The following is a 25,135-nucleotide window of genomic DNA, read 5'->3' on the forward strand; positions in this document are numbered from 1 at the left end:
CATGAGGAGGTTGACATCTAGCCTTGGTTTATGATGAACACTTATCTTATCATCCTACTGTTAATAAACTCACTAAGACAATAAAGAGCAAGATTTAATTTTAACTTGGTTTACTGGTCTGCTTTAGCAATGGCTAAAGGTGATAGCTTGGAAAAATATTAATCAGAGTCAGCTATTTAAAGTCAGATCTATTTTTTTTGCAGTTTCTGCAGGAAACTTCGTCTACCAGCCATCAACCATGAAGCTTCTTAGCTACCTCCTTGTTTACCGGAGGTTCCTGCTCATTGTCCTCACCCCACTGCTTTTACTTCCACTTCCACTTATCATCAAAACCAAAGTAAGTGACCTGCTTTGAGGGGTAATTTATTTTGCACCTGTATGTCAAGCCTGAGATTCCCAGATCTTTTTGGAATCACAGAATCATAGAATGGTTTGGGTTGGAAGGGACCTTGAATGACTTCGTGATGTTTGCATTGTGGATTTTCTTTTTTTTTTTTTGTCAACTCAGAGTATTTGCATAGAAATGTGGAGAAGACAACAGCTTTAATGTAAGATTCCGTGCTGGTTGCATGAAGTTCTGAATTATGTATTTGTTTTCTTGTTCAGGAAATATTTTTCTCATTTAACATCATCTAGACTACCTTGAAAATCCTGTCCTTACTATTACATTTTGGCCACTTTTAAACAGCTCTGTATGATTGACAATGGAGGTGAATTGTCAGGAAGACAGCTGCAATTACCTTTTTATTTGATGATGGATTTTGTTAAGTTCATCATATATTGTGTTGTCTGATAACAAATGATGGGAATCAATGATCTGAGAAATTCCTTCTGGTTCCTAAATAGAGCAAAGGTTATGGCAGGACACCTTAGTTTTATTTTACTTGAAATAAATTCTTCTGGCATTCAGTAACTCTTGTGACAACTCCAGGCTGATGAAACAGCTATCTAAAAATTTCATTAGTGATTTTATTTGGTACACCTCTGATGTCAGCAGAATGAAATGGAATTCTCCTGTGATGTATCATCACACGTGCATTATAGGTATCATGCGGAACAACACATGAAAGTCCAGTTCAGAAGTCCTTGCATCACAGATAGATAGTGGTTACAGAGCAACATGTTTCACACTGCCTCACATCACAGTTTCAATATTTCAGTTTCCTCTCTGAGAGGAAATTCTTGAGAAATTCTTAATGCGGTAGGACTTAAGTGAGATGAACTTTTGCTAGGTGATAAATGAATTGACACTGTCAAATTGTTTCATACATAACACAAGCTTCCCCCAAAAAATAGATGCTAGCCATAGCTGACTGACTTGGATTTAACACAGTTGTTTTACAGACAGAAGTTCCCAGAGCCATTTCATTAAGCTATTCCCTTCTCAATACAAACCATCTCTGCTGCTGTTGAGTAGTTTTATGCCGTAACCAGTGGCATTAAAAGATCTAAACCATTTTCCTCAAGAGCAGAAATATAAGTCAAAACTACACAAAAGAGGTTTCTAGTATTCTAGAAGAAACTAGGCTCACTTCATCTCATTATATTTGTCTGTGGCTGCATTTTATAGGCAGCATTGAAGTAAATTCTGCTGAAAAAAATGAAAAAACAGCTGTTTTCCAGGAGTTTAAATAAAAGACACTCACTAAATTTACAAGTCTTAAAAACAACTGTGTTTCTTATCAGTCTTGCACAATGCTTTTTATATTAGATTATATCCTTGCCTTATTGATGTTGATGACAAAACTTCATTGATTACAGGAGAGACAAAATTTGACCTATTATTGACTGCGACTACTCCTAGAGGTTTAAAGGTTTGCTTGCAGCTGCAGAATGTTTGTGAACTATGTTAATTCATGGTCTGAGAATGCTCCAGAATGACCTATATGATTAATTGTCCTTGAAGGAAAAGGCAGCTGACTTTTTCCCCACATTTTGTAGGTGGTAGAATTTAAGTAATTTTACTATCTCTTAGAAAAAAATCGTTAAAACTATTTTACAGACTATGTTTCATATCTTAGCAGGATTATCAATAGCAGACAATAAGTACCCTAAATTCAGGTCCCTTGACTCATACTTGTTCCAGGTGGGGGCAACCTCTTTACTGACATAGCTGGACTTTTTGCAATTGTGATTTTTTTCCTGGATGATCCACTCATGTTTTTGTTGGTGCCTTTTGTATTCTAGGAAGCAGAATGTGCATACACGTTGTTTGTAGTTGCCATCTTTTGGCTCACAGAAGCTTTGCCGCTGGCTGTTTCAGCTTTGATCCCTGCCTTTATGTTCCCATTGTTTGGTATAATGGGATCCAAGGAGGTAACCCTTTTTTTCCTCTCTATCATATTATGGATTTCAGTGATAAAATCTCCAAAGAAAGAACCACACAATATTGAAACCTGATGGGCTAATCCATGGATTTGCTGAGTGCCAATCAGTAGGTCTGCCTCAAGACTTGCTTACATGCTTTGTCCTCAGGACTTGTTCATATTTCTTTAATATTTTTTCTCTAGATTGTGATTCACTGCTTAGATGCCAGTCGATGGGAAAACACTAGATAGATATAAAATGTCCTTAATGTTACAGAAGCGAGATGACACGTTAAAGACCCCATATGCAAAATGCTGAGTATACATCTTCAAGTCAAAGAGAGGACACCACAGATGATCGTACTCTAAGACTATGTTTAAAGTTGTTCTTTTATCTGTTGGATAGATGACTAAAGTAATAAAAGCAGCATTTCATTGGTGATTTACTTCATATGTGAGATGTGACTGATGATTTTAGGTTGTTCATATCATAAGCCTTAATTTTTCATTTTGTTTTAACACTATGCACTTTAGTGCAGTTACTTTTGCATCATTTGGTTAAATGAAATTAACAGTTTCAATGAAATTAACAGTCTAAATTTAAGCCAAAAACATTTCTCGATATTTATTTCAATATATACACTTATTGAAATTTTTTTTTATTAAACTGGTAATGACAAATACTAAGAGAAAGTCACCAGTTAGTTAACAAAATATGTTTTGTTTTCATTTCAGGTGGCATCTGCTTATTTTAAAGACTTTCATCTGCTGCTGATTGGAGTAATTTGTTTGGCAACGTCAATAGAAAAATGGAATTTCCACAAAAGAGTGGCTTTAAGAATGGTGATGCTGGTGGGTGTCAACCCTGCATGGTATGTGCTAAACAATATCTTGAAGGACAATAATACTTGTGGAAAGCTATGTATTCCAGAAATAATTGCCTACTGCTTTTCCTGTAGTAGAAATCCAGCTTTTCTTTTCTACTGAAACAAGGCAGTTATTTGAAATTTTATGATTGATTTGTAGGCCACACTTTACTATTTTCCTGAAATGCTAACTGAAAGTTCCCTGCAGTGATTCTGTTCATAATAAGGATCCTTCTGAACAAAAAATCTGATGAATTTGTGAATAATGTAAGGGTCCTGTTTCTTAGTGGTGGTAGCACACTACATACCTGATGCCTACAACTGAAAATCTGTGCTATGCTTATTGCTAATTTGTATTTCAATACTGTTTGCAAAATTCTGGACAATTCCCAAAAACACATGAAGAGTTCAAATACACACTGAGGAAAAAAAGTCATAAAATTAAAGATGTGGTGGGGAAGGAAAAACACATTAAAACCAACATCTTCCTTTATGTTTTTTTCTTTGTCTACCTATGAAGAAAAGGAATAGGAACTTCCCCAGCTGGGTGACGTGATGAGGGAAATGAAATCACACACTCTCTACTTACTTGCTATCAGCATATATCTTATGAAGTGAAAACTCTTTTCTTTGCTTGCTTTACAAGCTTGTAGAAAAGCTTTAGGCCCACAGATTCATCTGTCAGCACACCAATAAGGTTGCAGGTAAGATCTGTAGAGTGAGTCTGGCTTCCCAGAATACACGATGCTTATGACTCCTTGTCAGAAAGCAGACAGTGACAGGAAGTAAAAAGTCAGAAAAATAGGAACCCCAGGTCTAAAAAATGAGATGCCTCTTAGGTGATCTAACTAATAACACCTCATGGAAATGCTGGATTATTTCTATTCCTCAGTGATTTGTCTGTCCTAATTTTAAATATCACGTATTTGGATTTTTCCTGCATCTTTTGATAGCTGGTAGCTTTCTTTTTTGAGAAATGCTCCTTACATTCATGTTCAGCTGCCTCCCATTATCTTTAGCTATATTCTTGAGCTATGTGGTTTTAGTTATTTCAACTTCTCTTTTTTTGATCACTCCTAAATCCTCACCTTTTGGCTGAAATCTTGAAAGGGAGAACACAAGTGGGTGGCGTGCTGTGCTAAGCTCAACACTGTTGGGGAACTTGCTGTGGACACAGAAACCCACAGCCAGCAGCTGCTGAGGATACCTAGAACAATTCCACAGACATCTTTGTAACCCTGAGGAAGCAGTAACCCTCATAACTATCTCAGCTCTATCACATTTCCTGATCATGACAAAAGGATGATAAGACTAAGATAAGATGATCTGTGAAGGAGAGGATCCTCCCACCTCTCAGCATCTGCTGCTAGTTAGCTGTGCCCACTGCAAAGTGATGCATGCTGTTTTCCATGCATAGCCCTCCTCCTCCGCTAGCAGGAGTCCCCAGCCAGCCTGTGCACACTGGAGCCTCATCCAGCCCAAGGTAGAGATATCATTGTAGGAGGTTTCTGCATTAGAGGACATGGGGGATGCAGCAGTGGAAGTAGAATAGCAGGAGTCTTCTGGATTCTGCATTCTGCATTCTTCTGGCGAAACTGGATTGTATTAGAAATAGTGTGGCCAGTAGGACTAGGGAAGGGATTGTCCGCCTGTACTCGGCACTGGTGAGACCACACCTCATGTACTGTGTTCAGTTTTGGGCCCCTCACTACAAGAAAGACATTGAGGTGCTGGAGCATGTCCAAAGAAGGGCAATGAAGCTGACTGGAGGGTCTGGAGCACAAGTCTTATGAGGGAACTGGGGTTGTTTAGCCTGGAGAAAAGGAGGCTCAGAGGAGACCTTATTGCCCTCTACAACTACCTGGAAGGAAGCTGTAGCGTGGTGGGTGTCGGTCTCTTTTCCCAAGTAACAAGCAATAGGACAAGATGAAAAGGCCTCAAGTTGCACCAGGGGAGGTTTAGATTGGATATTAGGAAAAAAATTTCTTCACTGAAAGGGTTGTCAAGCATTGGAACAGGCTGCCCAGGGAAGTGGTGGAGGCACCATCCCTGGACGTATTTAAAAGACCTGTAGATGTGGTGCTTAGGGACGTGGTTTGGTGGTGGACTTGGCAGTGTTAGGTTAACAGTTGGACTCGATCTTAAGGGTCTTTTCCAACCTAAATGATTCTATGAGTTCCTAAAGGCCTCCTGTCATTTGAGCTATGCAGCCTGGTCTGCAGACTAGCAGGGAAAGGTGAACACATCTATGCAACCTGCAAGGACTAGAATGAGTAATAAAACGTTGATTGTGCATTACATAACAAAGAGTGACTTTATAGTTGAATGTAAATGAAGTTATCATCCAAGGTTCCATGCAGAATATTTTTTAACACCACCACAGGGAGAATAATGCAGACAGGTTAGGATCTATTTTATTACTTTTTAATCAATTTTAGAGTTACTCATTAGAGTACACCACACTATACTAAATAGTCACCTGACCATCAGTCCATCAAATGTTGGAAATATATGATTAACAGTTTTGAAACACGTTAGTGAATGTCTTAATTTGCTTTTGTTTTAAATCCTTTTGCAAGTTTTACTAAAATTATATTTCTCTACAATGTGAACATTCATATTCAGTGTGCTTAGCCTGACCAGTATTTTCTGCATAAAAATTTCTCCTGAAAATACAATTCTTCCCCAACTTCCATCTGAGTACCTAATCAAAAACTGCATAAAGTAAATGGGTTTTTCTACTACTGATGACAATTTGTGTTGAATCAGGCCCACCACTTGCAGGTCTGCAGATCATTTCATCACTATGCAATTAAAAGTGCACAGAGAAAAGACAAGGTGCCCCTACTGAGAAAAAATCAGGCTTGAAATGTTGTTGTTATTAGCTGAAATGAAAGGCTATGAGAAGCATTTTGAATGGTATTTTTATGTCATAAATTATTGCTTACATTATTTTTGTATAAAATCTTGCCTTCGTGTGCTGAGTAATCCTTACAGTTTTTGTGAAGCCTTTGATCAAGGCTAGGCAAAGATCTTTGCAGATTGCGCCAGTGACTTCCCAGAAAATGCTGCAGCACCACAGTCCCTTCACTCACAGTGGTCCTCTCCCTGTGGTGATGCATGGCAGGTGTTTAATGACACTGCCGACACCTTGGGACAGGAAGTGAAGAGGACTACTCTCATTTACAACTCCAAGAGATGCATTAAAAATAACAATGTGGCCTGTATTCTAAGTTTACTGTCTAACTTCACCAGATATGACATGGAATATTTGATTTTTTTTAGTGTAAAACTAGAGTGACTCCAGTCACTGATGCAATTCAGTGCATCGCATCAGTGCAATCAGGAATTGCACAGATGCAATTCCTATTGGTAATAAGTTTAGCATAAGCTGTGCCAAGACCAGACTAAGACATTGTAATGACCTTCACTTTCCCATTAAATATCAAATATGATGTTTACTGAAGCACAAATAATCCCTACACCTGTTTTGGGGCTCCGATTAAGAACTAAGTTAAGTACCACTTACTGAATTGTTAATATTTCTTCCTATAACACCTGGATTGGTATCTAGAGGACTTATAGCCTAAGTGATAAGTCCAGGGTTTTGACCTAGCTTGTACAATATGAGATTAATAGCATTAACAGTATAGCCATTTTAACTTTCATTTGAACTTGTGACATGCACGATGCTCTTTCTTCAAAGATGATTCAAATACAGTATCATTCTGTAAATAAATATTGTTGCTTCTGTTTTGATTTATAATATATTTCATCCTTTAACTCTAAAATATGATAATTTCAGTATCTTTGATTAAGATAATATTAATTCATAAACTTCCTCAGAGGTCAATTACAAGCTTTAAATTTTCAGTGTTTCTTACATTTGAGCTTTCTGTTGAAAAAGCTTTCCATTTATATTAAACAGAGTGGTGATAGGAGGTGTTGCTCTAGCAGCCACAGACTTCTCTCCTGTTACAGGCTTACGCTGGGTTTCATGGTTAGCTGTGCTTTCTTGTCAATGTGGCTTAGCAACACCTCTGCTGCTGCCATGGTGATGCCAATTGTAGAGGCTGGGGCTCAGCAGATCATCAGAGCTGAAGCAGAAGCTGATGCGCTGGAGATGCCTTGCTCTAACGGCTCCATCAACCCGGCACTGGAGCTGGACGGTAGGCACACAGTGCAGTTTTTGTCTTTGCCCACCCTCACCCTGCAGCAAACACCACATAAAATAAAGTTGCATGGCTAGGGAAGTATTAGCATCATTACATGCTTCATTGTGAGACTTCTCTTGGATTACTGTGTGTGAGGTCTCTCATGTTCACAATGATTAATTAAAACTGAACAGGTGCAGAATATGGCAGTTATATGAGAGGAGAGGAGAAGAGAAGAGGCTGGCTTGTGCAGCTTAGTAAAATGTCTGAAAAGAAATATGACTACAGGCTATAAACACACTGGGGGTTAAACGTTAGCAAGAGAAAAGAGGTCTTTAAGCTCTAGAGTAGTGTTGGGAGAACAAATGAATCTAAACTGGTTCTATACACAGTTGGATTGTAAATTGGAAAGATTTCTCCTCATTAGAAGATTCAGACTCTGGGGAATAGGAGTCATGAAGGAGTAGGGCAGAACTCCGCCCTTTTTCAGATTGGCACTTGTAAATGTATTCATGGCATGATGTGAAGTGATTGCACGGAATGGGACATGCTGATGGAGCCTTTCCAGTTTTGCTCCCTTAAATACTTATCTGTCTTTGTATCAATGTCTTACAGAAAATATAGGAGAATGTGAAAGCAGTGACTGGAAAGAGAAAGAAAAACAAGTTAATGGGTAATAGTTATTCATTTACTAAATTCTGTTCTAAGAATTCATCTAAATAGAATATCTGCTTACTACAATACATAACTGTTTTTCCAGATATGACAACAATGTGGGTAGTACTGTGTGCATAACTGAAAAGGAAAATGAAAAAGAAAAGGAACAGGTACTTAAGGTGTCTTTTTATTATGCAGCTAATGTGTGTAACTTAGTTTTAACCTAAATCTCGCTTCTACGTAACACCTAACACGGCATAGCTAGCAATGAAGCTAGTTTCATGTGAATAAGAGATATATGTGTTACACAGTTTGCTTATGTAGTTATTTCATTAGTGGTTTTGTGCTCCCAGTGTATTTTACGCAAGTTAAACCAACCTCACCAGAGTACAAACTCTATATATCAGGTGTGTATATATATCAGTATATATAAAGGAAGTTCATGTGTAAAGGCTGGGACAGCTCAGGAAAAGGACTTCAGGATTTGACTCTTCCTCCTTTTCCTTTGCATGAATAATTGTAGTACCACTGTAAACAGCAAACCAAACCATGCTGTGTACAGTTATATTGACAGCAAATTGTCTGTTTTTTCTGGGACATCCTTGAATCCTACTTTTGTGCTTGACGACGAGCCCTTCTTATATATTAATTGGTGTATATTCTTTCTAAGCAGAACCTACCACCTGCTGAAACAGGGAGAAAAAGCAGAGAAGACAAATACAGTGGGATTTTCAAAGTGATGTGCTTATGTGTTGCTTATTCTGCTACCATTGGAGGGCTGACCACAATCACAGGAACATCAACTAATCTGATTTTTGCTGAACACTTCAATACGTAAGAGACTATATCTAATTATTTGTATTCTTCTTAATTCAGAGTTTTAACTGTTCTTTCTTGAGCTCTCACATGGCTTCCTAAAGTGCATTAGAAACCTTACCCTTTGATTTGATATTATTTGATTCTATTACTTTATTTTTGATATTTTTGTTAAAGAGATAAAATGAAATTGCATGGTTGTATTTGCTTTACACTGGGAAAGGCTGTAAGTGATCACCCAACACATGCAACAAGATGACCATTCTTTGGTTAAGTTGTACTTTACTCTTTGAAGAGCTGCATGGAAAAAGATGGGCGTATCCGAGGAGGAAGACACTACTTACCATGAATATGACAGACACTATCTGGCCTTAAAGGACTGTTTTTCATTTCTAAGTACAGCAGGAGCCAAGTTCGGGTCTGCTTAGCAAAGAGCATCAGGAGGCTTTCAGGAGGCTATGCTTAGTGCATTGTCGAAATGAGGAATTTAGGTCCGTTAATCAAGGAAAAAGCAAATCATTTCAAACCAGTCTGAAACTTTGCATTCAGTGGAACACCTTGTTTTGAGGTTATTAAAAACATTCTTTAATATTCCCTTTCTTTCCTAAGTAGAACTACCTTGAAAAGAAAATTGGCAGATTTCATTCCAAAGCTTTTGAAAGACCAATAGTTCTTGCTGAACTTTTTTTTCATCTGCAAACTACTCATTGCCAGAAATATTCCTACTCTAATTTTAAAATAGAATAAAATAAAACACAATCCTTTTATTACCCTCTGCCCGCTATTCTGTATTGTATGTAGCAAAATGGTGAAAGACCAGTTATTGATAGATTTTCTTCCTACCTGTGTTCCATGAATGGATGAAATTTGGCTTCAGCAGGCTGCTAAAGAGAATTGAAGTGGTACAGTCTGTAAATCAGCCTGTGCTAAGATAATAGCAACAATGGAACCAGTATGGAAATTATAAGAGTGCCTGTTATTGGGGCCAAAGAACTACACAGGGCAGACTATGACATTATAAGTCCTTCAGACTTGAACTTTTAGACATATAAGCATTTCTGATTCAAGCAGGCTTCACGCTCAGGAGCCTAGAAGAATCCAAGATTGATTACTAGGGGTAAGAACTGTTCTTGTTCATTTCCCTGAAGTTGTAGGAAACTTGAAGAAAACTGGCTTGCAGCTGGTTTTTCAGTTTGTCTTAGCTGTTAACAATCTTTTCAAGAATGCATAAGCAGATTGTTGTTCTCTCCCTGGGTCTTCACCCTCTGCTAGGAGCATGGGTCATACATGGAGCACTGCCTGTGTAATCCAGTTTTATACCCCACCAGGATTTTGTTTAATCTTTACACAACCACTGAGCCAATCCTTAACTTAAGCTGAATCTACCACCTAACTGTGCAAATATTTTTATCTTTAACTGTCTTGCTCCCCTTCTTCTTAGAGGCCTTGTTGGTATTTATGCCCTGTCTGAAGTGGGAATTGACCTGTTAGCATGACTTGGACACATTTGCAGTCTACCTTCATGTATCATAAGCATCTGAAGTAGAATAATTCAGCAAAAGAGCTGTACATAGAGCATATTCCTGGGTTTCCCATTCACTGACAAAAGACTTAAAATGGCACTGCAAAATTCCATATTCCTCATATCTTCCCAATTTCAGTATTAAACAAGTTGGAATTAGTGTTTACTGTTCTGTACTTCCCTCCTTTTCATTTGTCACACGAAGAGGAAACCAGTATATCTGTGTTGGCATTGGAGCCTGTGTGTTGCTGGGAATCCTCAGCCTGCTGTTGATTTAGGACATGCAATTATGCTGCGTTCCACAGGGCAGAAGCAAACAGTGGAATTGTTGATGCAATGCTAAGCACCCCTGCCAGTGAGACCAACTTCCATAAGGGCTCCTTTCCAAGACAGATTTGTTACTGATCCTCTCAGGGTCACTCTATTAATTCTTTAATTGTATGCAAAATGACACTACAATATAGGGTCTAGAATGTATCCAACTGAAAAAAAAATAAAGAAAAAGAAAGAAAAAAAAGAAAAGTATTGGCTAACACACCGAGAAGTTGTGTAACCAGCTAGTAGGCTAAGCATTAGTCTGCTCACCACTGCCTATAAGATACCCAGAAGCCTTTACTGGCCAGGGAGGCATCAGCGAAGATGAGGTGGGTTGGTCCTCACTGCTTGGAACAGATCCTCATTGCTGCTGGGTCCCTCTCTTCTGACTCCATATGTTTTTCCTTTAGTATTTTATCCCTTTCTGTATTGGTGTTTTTCCTCGTGAATCCTTCAGGCTGCTGCAGATCCCCATGTCAGTTATCTCACATCTGCAGTTTTACCTATCTAATCTTACATAGCTCTGCGGTAGAGACTTTCTCACAGCTCTTTCCCATAGGAAGCAGTTTCTTCAGCACTGCAAGTCAAGGTTCACAGCTGGGCCATATTAGAGCAGGGCCATGGATCCTAGGAGCACAGGCAGCTCCACCCCAGGGAAAGGGGAAGGCTGTGGAGAGATTAGAGAGAGAAAGGGTTACCAGACAAAAATGTGTCAGGGAGAAAACTGAGTTCTCTTATGCTTGAGGAAGAGTAAATCCTACGATGAAAACTTTGGTTCTCTAGTCAGGCTCACTGACAGGTTACTCCATTTCCTGAATCCTATTCTGGTAACTGACTTTGACCTTCCAACATGAAGAATCAAACTTTGCTGACATTACATTATTTTCAACCTAAGCAATTTTATAAAAGTCATAAAAGAAATTTCTGAGTTCTCTTATGCTTGAGGAAGAGTAAATCCTACGATGAAAACTTTGGTTCTCTAGTCAGGCTCACTGACAGGTTACTCCATTTCCTGAATCCTATTCTGGTAACTGACTTTGACCTTCCAACATGAAGAATCAAACTTTGCTGACATTACATTATTTTCAACCTAAGCAATTTTATAAAAGTCATAAAAGAAATAATCTTATCTGGATTTGTTCTATTAACCAAATTTGTCGGCATTTGTAGTGTTTGCCTGGAAAGAGTTTATTGTTATATGCCCCGAATCACTGTAAAATGAGGCTTATTAAAATCAATCACACTTTTTCATTTTCCAAAGGAAATAGGTCTAGAAAATAAATAGTTCAGTGTGTCCTGTCCGTCCTTGCCTCAGGCAAGACCCGTAGTAGATAATCCGACAATAGCAGATAATCCAACCAGCACTGTATAATAGATCATTTTTTAAATCTTTTAAATTGATCATCCAAGCTACCTGAGGAATATTTGCTCTGGAGATGAAGAATACCTAACTTTAATATTAAGATTATTAGAAATACTTACATATATATTCAGCCCTGCACAAACTTACTGTGAAACCTGACCACAATAAATTAACATTTTATAACGGAATCGACTCTTTAGTGTAAAGTTCTCAAGAGCTTGTTTTGTTGCTGAGTAAGGAATTATCACACATAATTCAGGAAAGATCATCAACACTTTAGCAAGTGATGAAATGCTAAGCCATTGCTATGCTGATGTCAGTTTTTTCCTATCTTGGAATTCATACCTTCAGAAATTGATGTGGCTAATCATGCTTTAAAAGCTAAATAGCCACGTAATCAATAAATTATATACAATAGCACAATGTCTTTTCTTGTTCCAGTTTCACTGTCTCATCACTACGTACAGTTGCAATTTAGAGCATCACCTCAAGAAGTGGGTAGGAGTTTTGGTTCAGTCCCTGCTGGCACTTTAATTGCAATATATGTAAGCATCATAATAAATATAGATCAATCCTAAAATTTGCACAATATTTGAGAATGTATTTATAATAAGCATTTACTGCCTCAAAGACCTATGTGACCGTCAGAATTCCTTTTCTTCTAGCAAGGTCTGAAATACAGAAGATTGGCTAATAATTGGAAATAGTCATTACAGTCTCTGTCTGGACATTGTGATTTCCCTTCCATCTGATTTTTGCATCAAGGAGGAAGGCTGTTCACAGAGACTAGAGTTTTCTCACTTTTAGCATTAAAAGCTCTCTCAGTAGAGCTGGAGGAGCTCAAAGGAAGAATAACTTCTCTTCATAAAGTAAATTGGAAAACAGGATTCATTTACCTGGCCTTTTTGCCTATCTGGCATCTCTCTCATTCAACAGTAAATTAATTTCTTTCAGAAAACCAAAGTCCATTTCTCCTTTTCCTAAATGCACATGGCAGGGAGTGCTCTGGTTGAATGGCCTACATCTGTAAACAGTAGATTAAGACAGCTTCAAAGAGACAAGGTGACTGGAGAGAAAATCCACCTAACAAATGAATGTTTGTGCCTTTCCCAGAAATTAGTAATAATAATTTTGGTTTTAATCAGTTTTGAATCCCTTATGGAACCTTAAACAATGCACGTCTCAATGTTGTCTCCACTGTTGTCTTCTAAGTTCGTTGGAGCTTGTTCATTTGAGTATATTTTCTCGTGCGAAAGTCTCCTCTCAAAGAATGGCTTTTCTTCAAGTTCTGTTTCTTTGTAGTCCTAATGATCCTTAATGTTGTGAGTGGCCCTTCCTTGCCTACTGAACTCAGGTTAGACACACCTAGGTCGGTGCCAGATCCCCAGACTTGTTGCTGATCCAGTGCTCAAATAACTGGCACAGATAGTTTCTGTAGTGGTCATGATGATCAGGAACAGGACGGGAGGGTGAGGGAAGAGGACACCAGAGACCAACTCATGCTGAAGTCAGCTGCCAGCCAGAAGCACTCTCTTGCAGCAGGGCTTTCTGGCACTTCTCACAAGTTTTCATTCCTTTGCGAAGCTCAACTGAACAGTTTTGTACTTTCATCCAGACGTTACCCAGGTTGCCAGTGCATCAATTTTGGATCCTGGTTTATCCTTTCCATCCCCATCACAGTTGTTATTCTGCTGCTCTCCTGGGTCTGGCTCCAGTGGCTTTTCCTTGGGTTTGAGTAAGTAAATGTTCTAATCAATAAAACTAAAGGTTGATGATATAAGAGCTACTTTGTACCAGGAGTAAATATCGCATCTAAGTTTAACAGCCTCAATATAAGATAATGCAGCAATAAGATAATGCAGCAACAGTGATTTTGTGTCCTTGATTAGTACGGATGAGTCTCTGGATGGGACAAGAATTTTCTAAAATCAGTCCAAAGTGAAAAGTCCTTATCACAAACGATGATAGCCATTCCTTTAGAATATGCAGACATCATCATTAAACAGTGCATGTGTGCAAGACAGAAGAATACTGAAATTTTATACATTTTGATCTAAGACTGGAAGATTTACAGTCAGGATGTTGCCCTTTGCTAGAGTCAGGGATTGGCCTGAATACTTGAGCAATATCTGTGTTATAAACAGGATGACTATATTTGTAAATGTGAAGTAAAAAACTTCCACTTTTCCAAAATTTATATGTGGTGTTATGGTGGGTTTTTTTTCCCTTCAGAGCTTGTGCTTTTAAGGTTTTGGAGAGGATAATACTTCTTTTGGGCTGATTCTTCAAAGCCTTGTTCTCCATGGGTTCACTAACTTCTGCAAGGATAACGATGGGGACACCTGTCTTCCACAATTACACGGCTATGTGTGGCGCAAGAGATGGAGAGTGAGACTGTCTACTCTTAAGCAGACTTAAAATCATCCCACACTTACCACTCCATATGTGAACATTTATTGTTTCATTTTTCTTGATTGTTTCAATAATGTTCTTTTTAACACTGTGTAAAGGTCTTATCCAAGAATGAAAACCTAGCTCGTACCAAATAGTCTGCTGATCAGTATGCAGGCTATTCATGCGATACAAACTTTTTCATTACAAAACAAAGTAAAGCAAAGTCATAGATGACTTTCATTAAATAGCCAGGTTATGTATTTGATTGTTTCAATTAGTTCCCATGATTAAAGTTTCATCCTTCCTGGGCAAATGAGCTAGTCAATAACAGGACACATTTTGTTGCTGCCTCTGTCAATCTCCCATTGGGCTTCGTCAATTAATTCCAATATGCTGTTTGGTGTGTGATAATGAAATTGGAGATACTGCATTGTAAAGTGGAAATTTTACTTTTGTAAAGTGCTGTTGGTAACTGAAAAGGTTGGACTTTTTTTTTTTTCTGTATACACTGTTAATTCGTTTTTCAATATTGCTGATTTACATTCCAGTTTTAAAAACATGTTCAAGTGTGGCAAGAAGAAAACAGCTAGAGAAGAGGCCTCAGCACAGGTGATTCGGGAGGAGTACAAGAAGCTTGGACCAATGAGGTATGTCAAGCTATAAATCTGCAAACAAGAGCAAGTAAATCCAAGTGCAAATTCAGGAAAATATATAACCCGTTCTGTTTCTGCTATAGCTACCCAGAAATTGTTACACTTGTCCTATTCATTCTAATGACCCTGCTGTGGTTCACAAGAGAGCCTGGCTTCATCCCAGGATGGTCTTCACTTTTCCCAAAGTAAGTAATCTTTTTGAAACACCAACAAGAACTGTACTGTGTCTTAACTACATACCTTCTTTTCTTCTCAACTTAAAAAAAAAAAAAAAAAACTTTCAATACTTCTGAAATATTCCAGGCTGAAGTTGTTGAAAACCTTTGTAGTGTATACAGAATAGGTAAACTCCAGCAATTTCATTGATGTATGTGTGCAATATCTGAAATGTGCTAAACCCATTACAGGATAAAACAAAGTGCCTTCTAAGAGGGACTATGCCTAGTTTTTAGGCTTGATCCAGTAAGGGAGAATGCATAATGATTGTTGTTACAGTATCCTACTTCCTCATCAAATCTACAATTTCAAGAATAAATCTTTGGTTAGAATTTTTTTATCTACTGCCCTTAGTGACAGCCACACTTGTATGCATACAGGCCAACATCCCCTGCTTTGACAGCTCTAATTAATGATATAAATTAGTATCTGTTCATACATAACTCTCTCAATGTCACAGTTCAACTAACCACAAAATAAGCCAGGAACTATTCAGGAACTATTATGGGGTTTTTGCCCTCTGCTGCAGCTTGGTTTTCAGTCCCTTCCCCAGGATCACCTACTTTTTTCCCTAAGAAATAGGTTGCTCTTGCAAGAACCTATAATACTGTGATATCTCCCGTTCTCTTGCTGTAATTACTGAAATTTCAGTTCTGTCCTGTGATAAAGGTCTGAGTTTTACTCTGGAGTACTGGGAAGTAGTTGCAGGATTGGGAGGAACAGGACTTTGTGCTGTTTAGGCCCTTCTGGATTTAACATTTATTACTGGATGGGTCAAAGGCCAGTGCTGGACATGGATGGTAATTTGCCATTTTGTTTTCCTATGTGTCTGTCATAAATGACATGTGAACATGCATCCATCATGCCTCCTCTCTTTAAATATATTCCCACCGTTCATACACACACACACAACCACACCAGAAAGTCTGGTAGGGGATATTACAAGAAATAATTGTAGTCCTTTGAAGATTTAAAGTGCAAAGCAAAATTATTTTGTGTAAAAAATAGCATTAAAAAGTGCAATAAAAACTAAGACTGTTTTAAAGTTATTTTTTCATTATCCAAAAAATTGCAAAAGAACATTTTTTCCCCTTATAACAACAGCAGAGCTGGTGATCATTATCTCACATGAAACACTGTATTCTTGAAGGGGGTTTGGAGTGCTGACCTAGTCAAGCCATCAGCCAGCTAAGCAATCAGCTGGCTTTGTTTCTTTTTCTGCTTCATATTAACATTCAGTGCTCATCAAGCACCATTTAACGAGATACATCTGATACTGAAAAACAGACATTGTAAACAAACTTTCAAATTTGGGACTTATAGCTCAAACGGGTTATTTCAGTCCAGAGATCCCCATTTTCCTATTTGAAGTTGTCTGTTTACTGTTGTCTGAGGATTTTGTTCACTGGCAGGGAAAGGCAAAATATTCTCATAATACGTGTGGTTACAGGTTCTGCACGGGGACTTTGTGGATGCCCTCTAATGTTTTCCTTGGAAGGGAATGCAAGCGTGTGTCATGTCACATTAGGCTGAATCATGTTATAATTTGGGTGAGGTAACCTGAAGAGAAACAAATCTTGTGTTACTGCTAACAAAACCTTTAAGGGGAAAGAAAGCATTTCTTACTATTCAGACCTTGCCTATTTCCAGATAGCTTTAATTTATCAATCAATTGCATTAATTGGCATAAACCCAAGCAATTGGGTTTTTACTTCTCTGAGCAACAGAAAACTTCTCAGCCAAGATACATGAGTGGGGCAAGGAGCCAGCACAGGTACAGCTGGGAGTAGTAGTGAGCCATCTTCTTTAAAGAAAACAAAGCAGCAAACAGGAAAAAGAACTCAAAACCCAAGAACTGTGGTCTGCCAATGGTTACATTGCACTCATCATGTCCAAGAGGCTTCTAGCAGTGCATGAACTGCGGCTTACATCTCTTATGCACGTGTTCCCTAATGCCTCTGCATACAAAATTGTTCAGTGTTTTGGATTTAAGTATACTGATAGGCATGTGCACAACTTCCTTAAGTTTCTGTTACAGGAAACAACTGTAAGGAAATATTCTCTGCCCTTAGAAATCTAATTTCTTACCAGAAACCTGATAGTACTTATTTTGCACAGGACCTTATTGCACAGTCTCAAGCCAGCCTCAGGGAAGTTCTGTCACCTGCAGAGATGAGCTTTGTCCTGAGGAAAAGCTGCAATGTCAGAGCTATAAGTAACCTTGAGACCCTCCATGGCCAGTGGGTGGGTCCTATTAGGTATGACTCACACCAATCCCAGGGTCTTAAATCAGACAGAACCATTAGTTCATTTATTCTAACATGCTGAAGATCAGAAGAGCTACATTATTCTGTGTTAAACCCAGTATAGATTTATTTTATTAGAACATGAATTCCCAGAAAGCAACCAGGCTTGATTTCAGGGTGGCAAAGCACAAGTTCCTCAGATTTTGGAATTTACCACTTTCCTTGGTAGTCTGTCTTGGTGGATAATCACCTCTGTTGCCAAACTAAATAAGACAAGCTCACACCTTGTTTTCTGTCTGAATATATCTTCCAGCCATCTGGTTTTGTCTTTCCCTGATGGATTAAAAACTTTTCTGTGATACGTGCTTTAAGGATACAGGTATCTGGTTTAATTATATCACATTATAAGCTTTGTTTTGACAAACTAAATGGAATGCTCAAAGTTTTGCTTCAAGAAACAAATTCCCATCACTCACCACCGATGTTCATGTTCTCAACCCCTTGTGTGCATCCTCACAATTTACTGAATACCCCTTTAAAATACAAACACTGATTTTTTTTAAATCCCAGCAGAAATATTGGTATTTAATGATGATACCTCCCCACTTTTTAAAGGCTACTTTTTGAAATGTCAGCCAATTTTAATTCACATTTATGCTGTATCAGTATTGAGTACAGCTCATTTTTAAGCAGCATTATCAGATGCCTTTCAAATATACATTACCTTTACCGGTTAATTTTTCTTAAGAAAATTTTGTAAATCTATTAAAGACTAATCCTTTACTGTCCTGCCCTGAGCTCCTGTTACCTCCCTCTGGAGGCAGAGAGCAGGATGTTTTAATAAACATTGTATAACACTACAGAGAGCAGCACAGGGTAAAAACGCCTGTTTCCTCCCCATCTGTTGACAGCACAGGATCACACGTCATTTCTGCTATAGCAGCTTCCTTCCATGTCCTGGCCTGATTCCAGGCTGTAGGGTGTTAGTTTCAAGTTGACCTTTGGCCAGGACTTTATGAACCTCATAAGAAACAGAAAGTTCAACGCTGGGCTGCAGCTGATTACAGCTGGGCTTCCCTCACGCTTCCTCAGATTATTGCCTGAGTGTATTCTTTCTTTTTTTTCTGCATGGTTTATTCCTTTCTTTACTGCCAATACAAGGCCACTATGTACTTTTGCCCACAGCCCTGTTCTCTACAATGATCTCAGTTGGAGTCATTGTGAGATCTCCTTAACCAAGAGCTTTTTTGCTTCCTTATAGGACAATCAGATTTGCAGTGTTACAAGCAGGTAGATGTTGTATATGCAATTGTATTACAGCTTAGATAAATGGACTTCAAAAAATGTTGATATCAAAATTTGATAATGATTGAAAAGCTTCTGTTTGGAATGGTGCCATGTGTGTCTTCATAATAGTATGACTAACAGTAGGATGTTGTGTGTGTCCCAAGCAGGTTTTCTGAGAATGGTGTTTTGCATCAGGAATACAAAATTTTTGTAAGCAAAAAATTGCACCTCCCTAGTTCCACAAGGGGAAGTGCAAAGTCCTGCACCTAGGGAGGAACGATCCCAGGCACCAGTACACACTGGAGGCCACCCAGTTGGAATGCAGCTTGGTGGAAAAGGACCTGGGGGTCCTCGTGGACACCAAGTTGAACATGAGCCAGCAATGTGCCCTTGCCACAAAGAAAGCAAATGGTATCCTGGGCTGTGTTAGGAGGAGCATTGCCAGCAGGTCGAGGGAGGTGATCCTTCCCCTCTGCTCATCACTGGTGAGGCCACATCTGGAGTGCTGCGTCGAGTTCTGGGCTCCCCAGTACAAGACATGGATATACTGGAGAGAGTCCAACAAAGGGCCACAAAGATGATTAAGGGACTGGAGCATCTCTCCTATGAGGAGGGGCTGAGAAAGCTGGGACTGTTCAGTCTGGAGAAGGGAAGGCTGCAGGACCATCTTGTCAATGTTTAAAAATACCTGGCAGGATGCAAAGAGGACGGAGCCAGGCTTTTCTCAGTGGTGCCCAGCGACAGTACAAGAGGCAATGGGCACAAACTGAAACATAGGGGGTTCCTCCTGAACATCAGGAAACGCTTTTTACCTGTGGGGGTGACCGAGCACTGGCACAGGTTGCCCAGAGAGGTTGTGGAATCGCCATCCTTGGAGATATACAAAAGCCATCTGGACGTGGTCCTTGGCAACTGGTTCTAGGTGACTGCGCTTGAACGGGGGGGTTGGACCACGTGACCTCCAGAAGTACCTTCCAACCTCAACCATTCTGTGAAGAAACAGCTGCCTAGAAGAAAGTGGAAGCATGAGTTGTTTCTGTATCTAAATCTTGCCTTCCTCCAAAACTCCTAGCAAGTCTTAAGAGAGTGCAGGATAGGTTCCTAGAGGAAGAGATTTTCTGCTCTTTAGACCCAGTGCATCTGGTCCTAGGCTAAAGGTGATATATAGGCAGAACCCTCTGCCTTTAGAAACCATAACAAAATAATAACTTGTTTTTTAAAAGTATTTCCTATGCTAGCAGACAATAGGAAGCAGGAGACAGAATCTATGAGAGAACCACTTCAACTTCTATGGCAGCTTCATTTTGTGACAGTGTTATCTAAAAGCATGCTGGTTGTGGTGTCAGTGTGCTGTGCATACTAAGGGTTTTTGAATCTCACCTAATGTTGTTAAAGCAAAGGGATCTACCAGATTATACAATTGTAACATATAACTGGGAGATGATTTTTCCCTTTCAGTGAAAAGCCCTGGTTTAGTATAAAACCTTAAGCGGCTGGGAAGATCTGCTAGGAAGTTATGCTTGGACCTACTGTAGCTGCATATGCAGAAAAGCATGCGGTATGAGGCTGAGAGGACAACTATATAGGCTTATTGGTTCAGGAAAACTTACAGAAGAACTTGCAGAAAATAGGAAAAAAACCCCAAAGCTTAAGAAAATGTTGGTTTTAACTTTCTTCAGCAAAATTCTTATTCATTTGAATGACCATCTTGACTGAAATAAGATGGACTGGGATATGTCACCACCTAACAGTGTGTAACAGAATCAGACGGATGTGTTAAAATGGCCTTAGAGCTCAGCTTTGCACTTTACCTGATCTTAGGGCTACTTTGCACAAGTTAGAAGGATATTGGATCAGTTTAAGAAACACTAATGCAAGCAGTTCTCAGGCACTGGAAATGACCAAAATAAACATTGCTCTTGTGCCTATGACCCTAGTAGTAACAGCCATGGGAGGATGATAATAAAGTTCTGCTGCCTTCTCTTAGCTACAAAAGCATCATCCTTTTGGGTATGCACAGTACTCTTAAGGCCTGTTGGACTGAATCTATTACAGAGCATATTAAAGTTATTAAATTTATCATTGAACTGTGAAATTTAGTTGTTTAAGCATCAGCTATTCCCAAACATTCCCCTCCCCCAGCTTATTTCTGTGTGACAAAATAACACATGCTTACTCAAGATGTTTGTTTATGAATTTAGAGGGCTTGCACCTAATATTTCTACAGATGTGGTGAATTGACCTTGGCTGGCTGCCAGATGCCCACCCAGCCGCTCTCTCGCTCCCCTTTCCTAAAAGGACAGGGGAGAAAATAAGGTCAAAAAGCTCATGGGTTGAGATAAAGACACAGAGATCCCTTACCAGTTGCCATCACGGGCAAAACAGACTTGATCTGGGGAAAATTAATTTAATTTAATTGCCAATTAAAAATAGAGTTGGATGGTGAGAAACAAAGACAAAAACTAAACCACCTTTCTCCTACCCCCTTTCTTCCCAGGCTCAACTTCACTCCTGCATTCCTGACTCCTCTACCTCTTTCCACTGCACCAAGCAGCATGAAGGGTGGGGAATGGGGGGCTGTGGTCAGTCCATACCAGCTTCTTTCTGCTGCTACATCCTCCTCCTCACTCTTTTCCCCTGCTCCTCCTGACTATATATATTTATGTGTTTTTTTCTTGTTATCTTCTCCTTAGGTATAAAGGCTATGCTACGGATTCAACAACTGCCTTAGTGATAGGCCTCCTGTTCTTTATTATTCCAGCAAAAACATTTTCTAGGACTTCAAATGGAGAAAACAGTTGAGTATATTTTGATGTGGATTTTACTACAATAAGGTACCTAAGATGCAAACATAAATACAACTTTGTGCACTTGTTAGAGGAATGTTGTTAAATACTAATGTTACAATCTTAATACAGGATAATATCTTACTGGGATATAAAGCACCCCTGGCCTGGAAGTCAGTGCCAGCAATTAAACAATGTGAGCAGCAGGAGTTAGTGCTGTGCAGGAACCTGCTACCTGCAGCCCACCACCGCCAATGGAAACCACCTTTCCATTGACTGCAATGGGCTTTGAATGGATCTGTGCAGGGCAGGGTTGGGTTTATTTTTTGAAAATGTTACTGCTTATTTAAGGTACTCTATAAAATTTGACATGGTAAATGAGTCCGTTCTCATTTAATTTTTCCCCTTCAGAATGGAATTTGCCCTGATTAAAGTATACCTCCAGCTTGTCCTCTTTATGCATTCAATTCTGCTGCTGAAATCAATGAGATCTGGGGGTTCACAGAGAATGCAAGATCAGAACGTAAATGAGTCTAAGTGAAACAGCATTTGATCAGCAATCTGTCTGAACAGTGCAGTTTTACTGAGTAAATTAAACTCATTGATATCCTATAGCTATCTACCACATAGGGAAGGAGGGGAGAGGGACCAATGCTCCACTGGTGGAAATCGTTGTAGCTCTATTGTCTTCAGGCTGTGACAGTTTTCACCAGCTAAGGATCTGTCCCAGGAAGTGCAAGTTGTCCACGTCAAAGACTTTCTTCATGTTGTAATGATGACATTTTGCCTTTGAATATTACCCAAGTACTTCCTCAGAGAGGTTATTTCAAGATGTTTTTCAATATGGTTTTAAATGTTGGCGGGGGTTTTGGTTTGTTTTTTTTTTTTTTAATTTTTTTTTCTCTAGCTGTTTTTGGTTACACTCCACTGATTACTTGGAAGGAATTTCAGTCATGCATGCCCTGGGAAATAGCTATTCTTGTTGGTGGCGGGTTTGCACTGGCAGACGGCTGTGAGGTAATGCAATTTATAGAAGATACTGAACAATTAGCATGACCCACATCAGGAGCAATTCAGACATGCAGTGAATTTACAGTTATTCTCCTGTTTCAGCAAGTTATTCTGTAGCAATATTGAACACGATAAATGTGACGAATATTCAAGATGTTCAGAAAGTAGGGTTACAAAAAAAGGAGTTTACTTTGTCTTCAAAGACTATGCACAATGATGACTACTGTTTGTTATTTTAATTTAAACCTGATGGTGGTAGGAGTTGTGCAGACACAGTGTTTCCAAAGCGTTAGGGTTAATGTCCCATGTCACTGAGGTACCTCCCACATGGAGCCCTGCCATAAATCGAGCAGGTTTGGGCCCAAACTCTGGTTATGAAGCCTGATACATGCCTATTACAATTTTCTGATTATGACTTCTCTAAACATCTCAGAGCTGCAAATATAAATAAATGGAATATAGTTTGCCTGGGTTCCTATAGGACACCATTGAATTAGAAAAATGTGCTTACAAACATGTGGTAGGAATATAGAAAATACTTCAAATTTTTTCTCTTTTACCCTAATCCTTCATAATTAGCAGATGAGTAAATTCCTGTTCTATACCATTTATTAAATTTTCTTTCCAGTGATTTGTAAAACATAATCATGTTGTCATATTCCTTATGCAGGTTTCAAAACTTTCCGAGTGGGTAGCAAGTAAATTGGCCCCTCTAGGATCATTACCCTTGTGGCTGGTTATCCTGATTTCATGCCTTATTGTCACTTCAGTAACAGAAGTGGCCAGCAATCCAGCTACCATTACGATATTTTTGCCCATACTATCTCCTTTGGTGAGTATAACACAGGTTGTTTTTAATCAGAATCTGCTTTATCATCCGTGTAATAATACAGCTGCTCAAAGAAGCAGTTTTTAAAAGTCTCCATGAAATACTTTACACATTTTTTTTGCTGTGCTGTGTTGTGCATTGGATACCTGGTGGTTTTGGGGGTTTCTTACAAGAGATGCTGAAAATTCAGTAAAATTAGGTAAAAGTTCAACACTCAAGAATCGACACTGTTACTCCTATTTGCAAATAGTCGAAGCACTTAAAAAGGACAGCTCTCTTAGTGTTTCTTCAGGACCACATCTTCAGCAAAAATGGTTAACACTGTAACTTTCAAGCTGTCACCGAAGAGAATAGAGGGCTAGTAGATGTGCTTTATATGTAATTCTCATTTTTTCTCTGCTTAGCTCAGTTGTGTCCTATCTTCTCATCATCTTTATCAAAACACCCAGTTCTTTCTTCGTCAAAGCTTACTGATTATCTTCTAGTCTATAGATTCTCCTCTTGGCCAGCCTAGAGACGTACTAATGCCCTTTCCCTCACTTCATCGAATCCTTCCTATTATATTCAAATTCAACTTTATCATCTTTCTTGCAGTGTTTTGCTTTTAGTGCTTGTGCAGTGCCCACACTCTTTGCAACAGTCTTATTTTATGGACTCAACTACAAATAGAAAACACCAGGCATGAATTTAAAGTTCAGTAGCTACTCTGTATTAGAATCGCCTTTTCTCCTCTGAAGCATTCCCAGATATAACCTTAAAAATGAGTTATCAGAAAAGGTTATTTCTCACTATTTAAACTGGCAGTTCTGTTCAGAGTTCACTTGTGTTAATATAATCAGTTTGTATTTACGTATTTCATTTGGCAAATGTGTCCCTTGACAGCTGTTCTCTCTTTTATTTTACAATAGGCTGAAGCCATTCACGTGAACCCACTTTTCATTTTGATACCTGCTACCTTGTGTACTTCCTTTGCATTCCTGCTTCCTGTAGCAAACCCAGCCAATGCCATTGTATTTTCATACGGTCATTTAACTGTTATGGACATGGTGAGTTTTAAGCAAAACTCCCTAAAGGGGATTTTTAGCATTTTAGAAACTTTCTTCAGTGTCTTGATGTGAGTCTCTGCTTTCTTTTTCCTCTCCTTTAGGTGAAAGCTGGTTTGGGCATTAACATCATCGGAGTTGCTGTAGTTATGCTTGCAATTATGACATGGATAGTGCCTATATTCGATCTCTATACTTACCCAAGTTGGGCACCAAACATTCCTTCTACAAATAGCACTGGGCTGTAAAAAAAAAAAAAATCCTGGGGGTTGGTTTGGATTGGTTTTGTTTCTTTTCTTTTCCACTGACATGTGGTGAGTCACCTAAAATGCTTTTTGTTACCACAACAATAGGGATCCACATTACTATAAATGCCATATTTCAACAGTCCCAGAGACTGATGATCCAGTCTGAGAGTTCAATCAGGAAGAGTGCTAGATTTTCTAAATATTGCAAAGTTAGATCAAGTTTCTAATCTCGTTCAGCTAGTCTGAATTTTTATATCTTCATGTTTTGAAGGAAAAAATAAATGTGCATAGCCATTATCACTGGCAGTTTGTCCCCATTCTCAGGGTAGTGGAATAATGAGATTTAGATTTTATTATTTCAAATACCTTTTCTTACTAGTACTTTGGTGATATTTGGGATTTGTCCAAGAACATATTGTTTTT

General features: G+C 38.8%; 1 protein-coding gene across 2 annotated transcripts; it reads left to right on the plus strand.

The window, feature by feature from the left end:
• Nucleotides 1-232: 232 nt before the first annotated feature.
• On the plus strand, nucleotides 233-24,712 carry SLC13A1 (solute carrier family 13 member 1). Of its 2 annotated transcripts, none has more exons than XM_019474047.1 (15): nucleotides 233-337; nucleotides 2,188-2,316; nucleotides 3,042-3,178; nucleotides 7,154-7,341; nucleotides 7,942-7,999; nucleotides 8,087-8,153; nucleotides 8,654-8,817; nucleotides 13,615-13,734; nucleotides 14,942-15,040; nucleotides 15,130-15,231; nucleotides 21,489-21,592; nucleotides 22,489-22,598; nucleotides 23,263-23,424; nucleotides 24,330-24,467; nucleotides 24,569-24,712. In XM_019474047.1, exons 1-15 carry the CDS (start codon nucleotides 239-241, stop codon nucleotides 24,710-24,712), a joined length of 1,821 nt encoding a protein of 606 aa, XP_019329592.1. In that variant the 5' UTR covers nucleotides 233-238. The 2 variants fall into 2 exon arrangements, with proteins under 2 accessions (XP_019329592.1, XP_009285076.1); XM_009286801.1 differs by having other exon boundaries at nucleotides 8,657-8,817.
• Nucleotides 24,713-25,135: the final 423 nt, after the last annotated feature.

Source organism: Aptenodytes forsteri, unplaced genomic scaffold, assembly GCF_000699145.1.
Source record: "Aptenodytes forsteri isolate BGI_AS27 unplaced genomic scaffold, ASM69914v1 Scaffold166, whole genome shotgun sequence".
NCBI lineage: Eukaryota > Metazoa > Chordata > Aves > Sphenisciformes > Spheniscidae > Aptenodytes > Aptenodytes forsteri.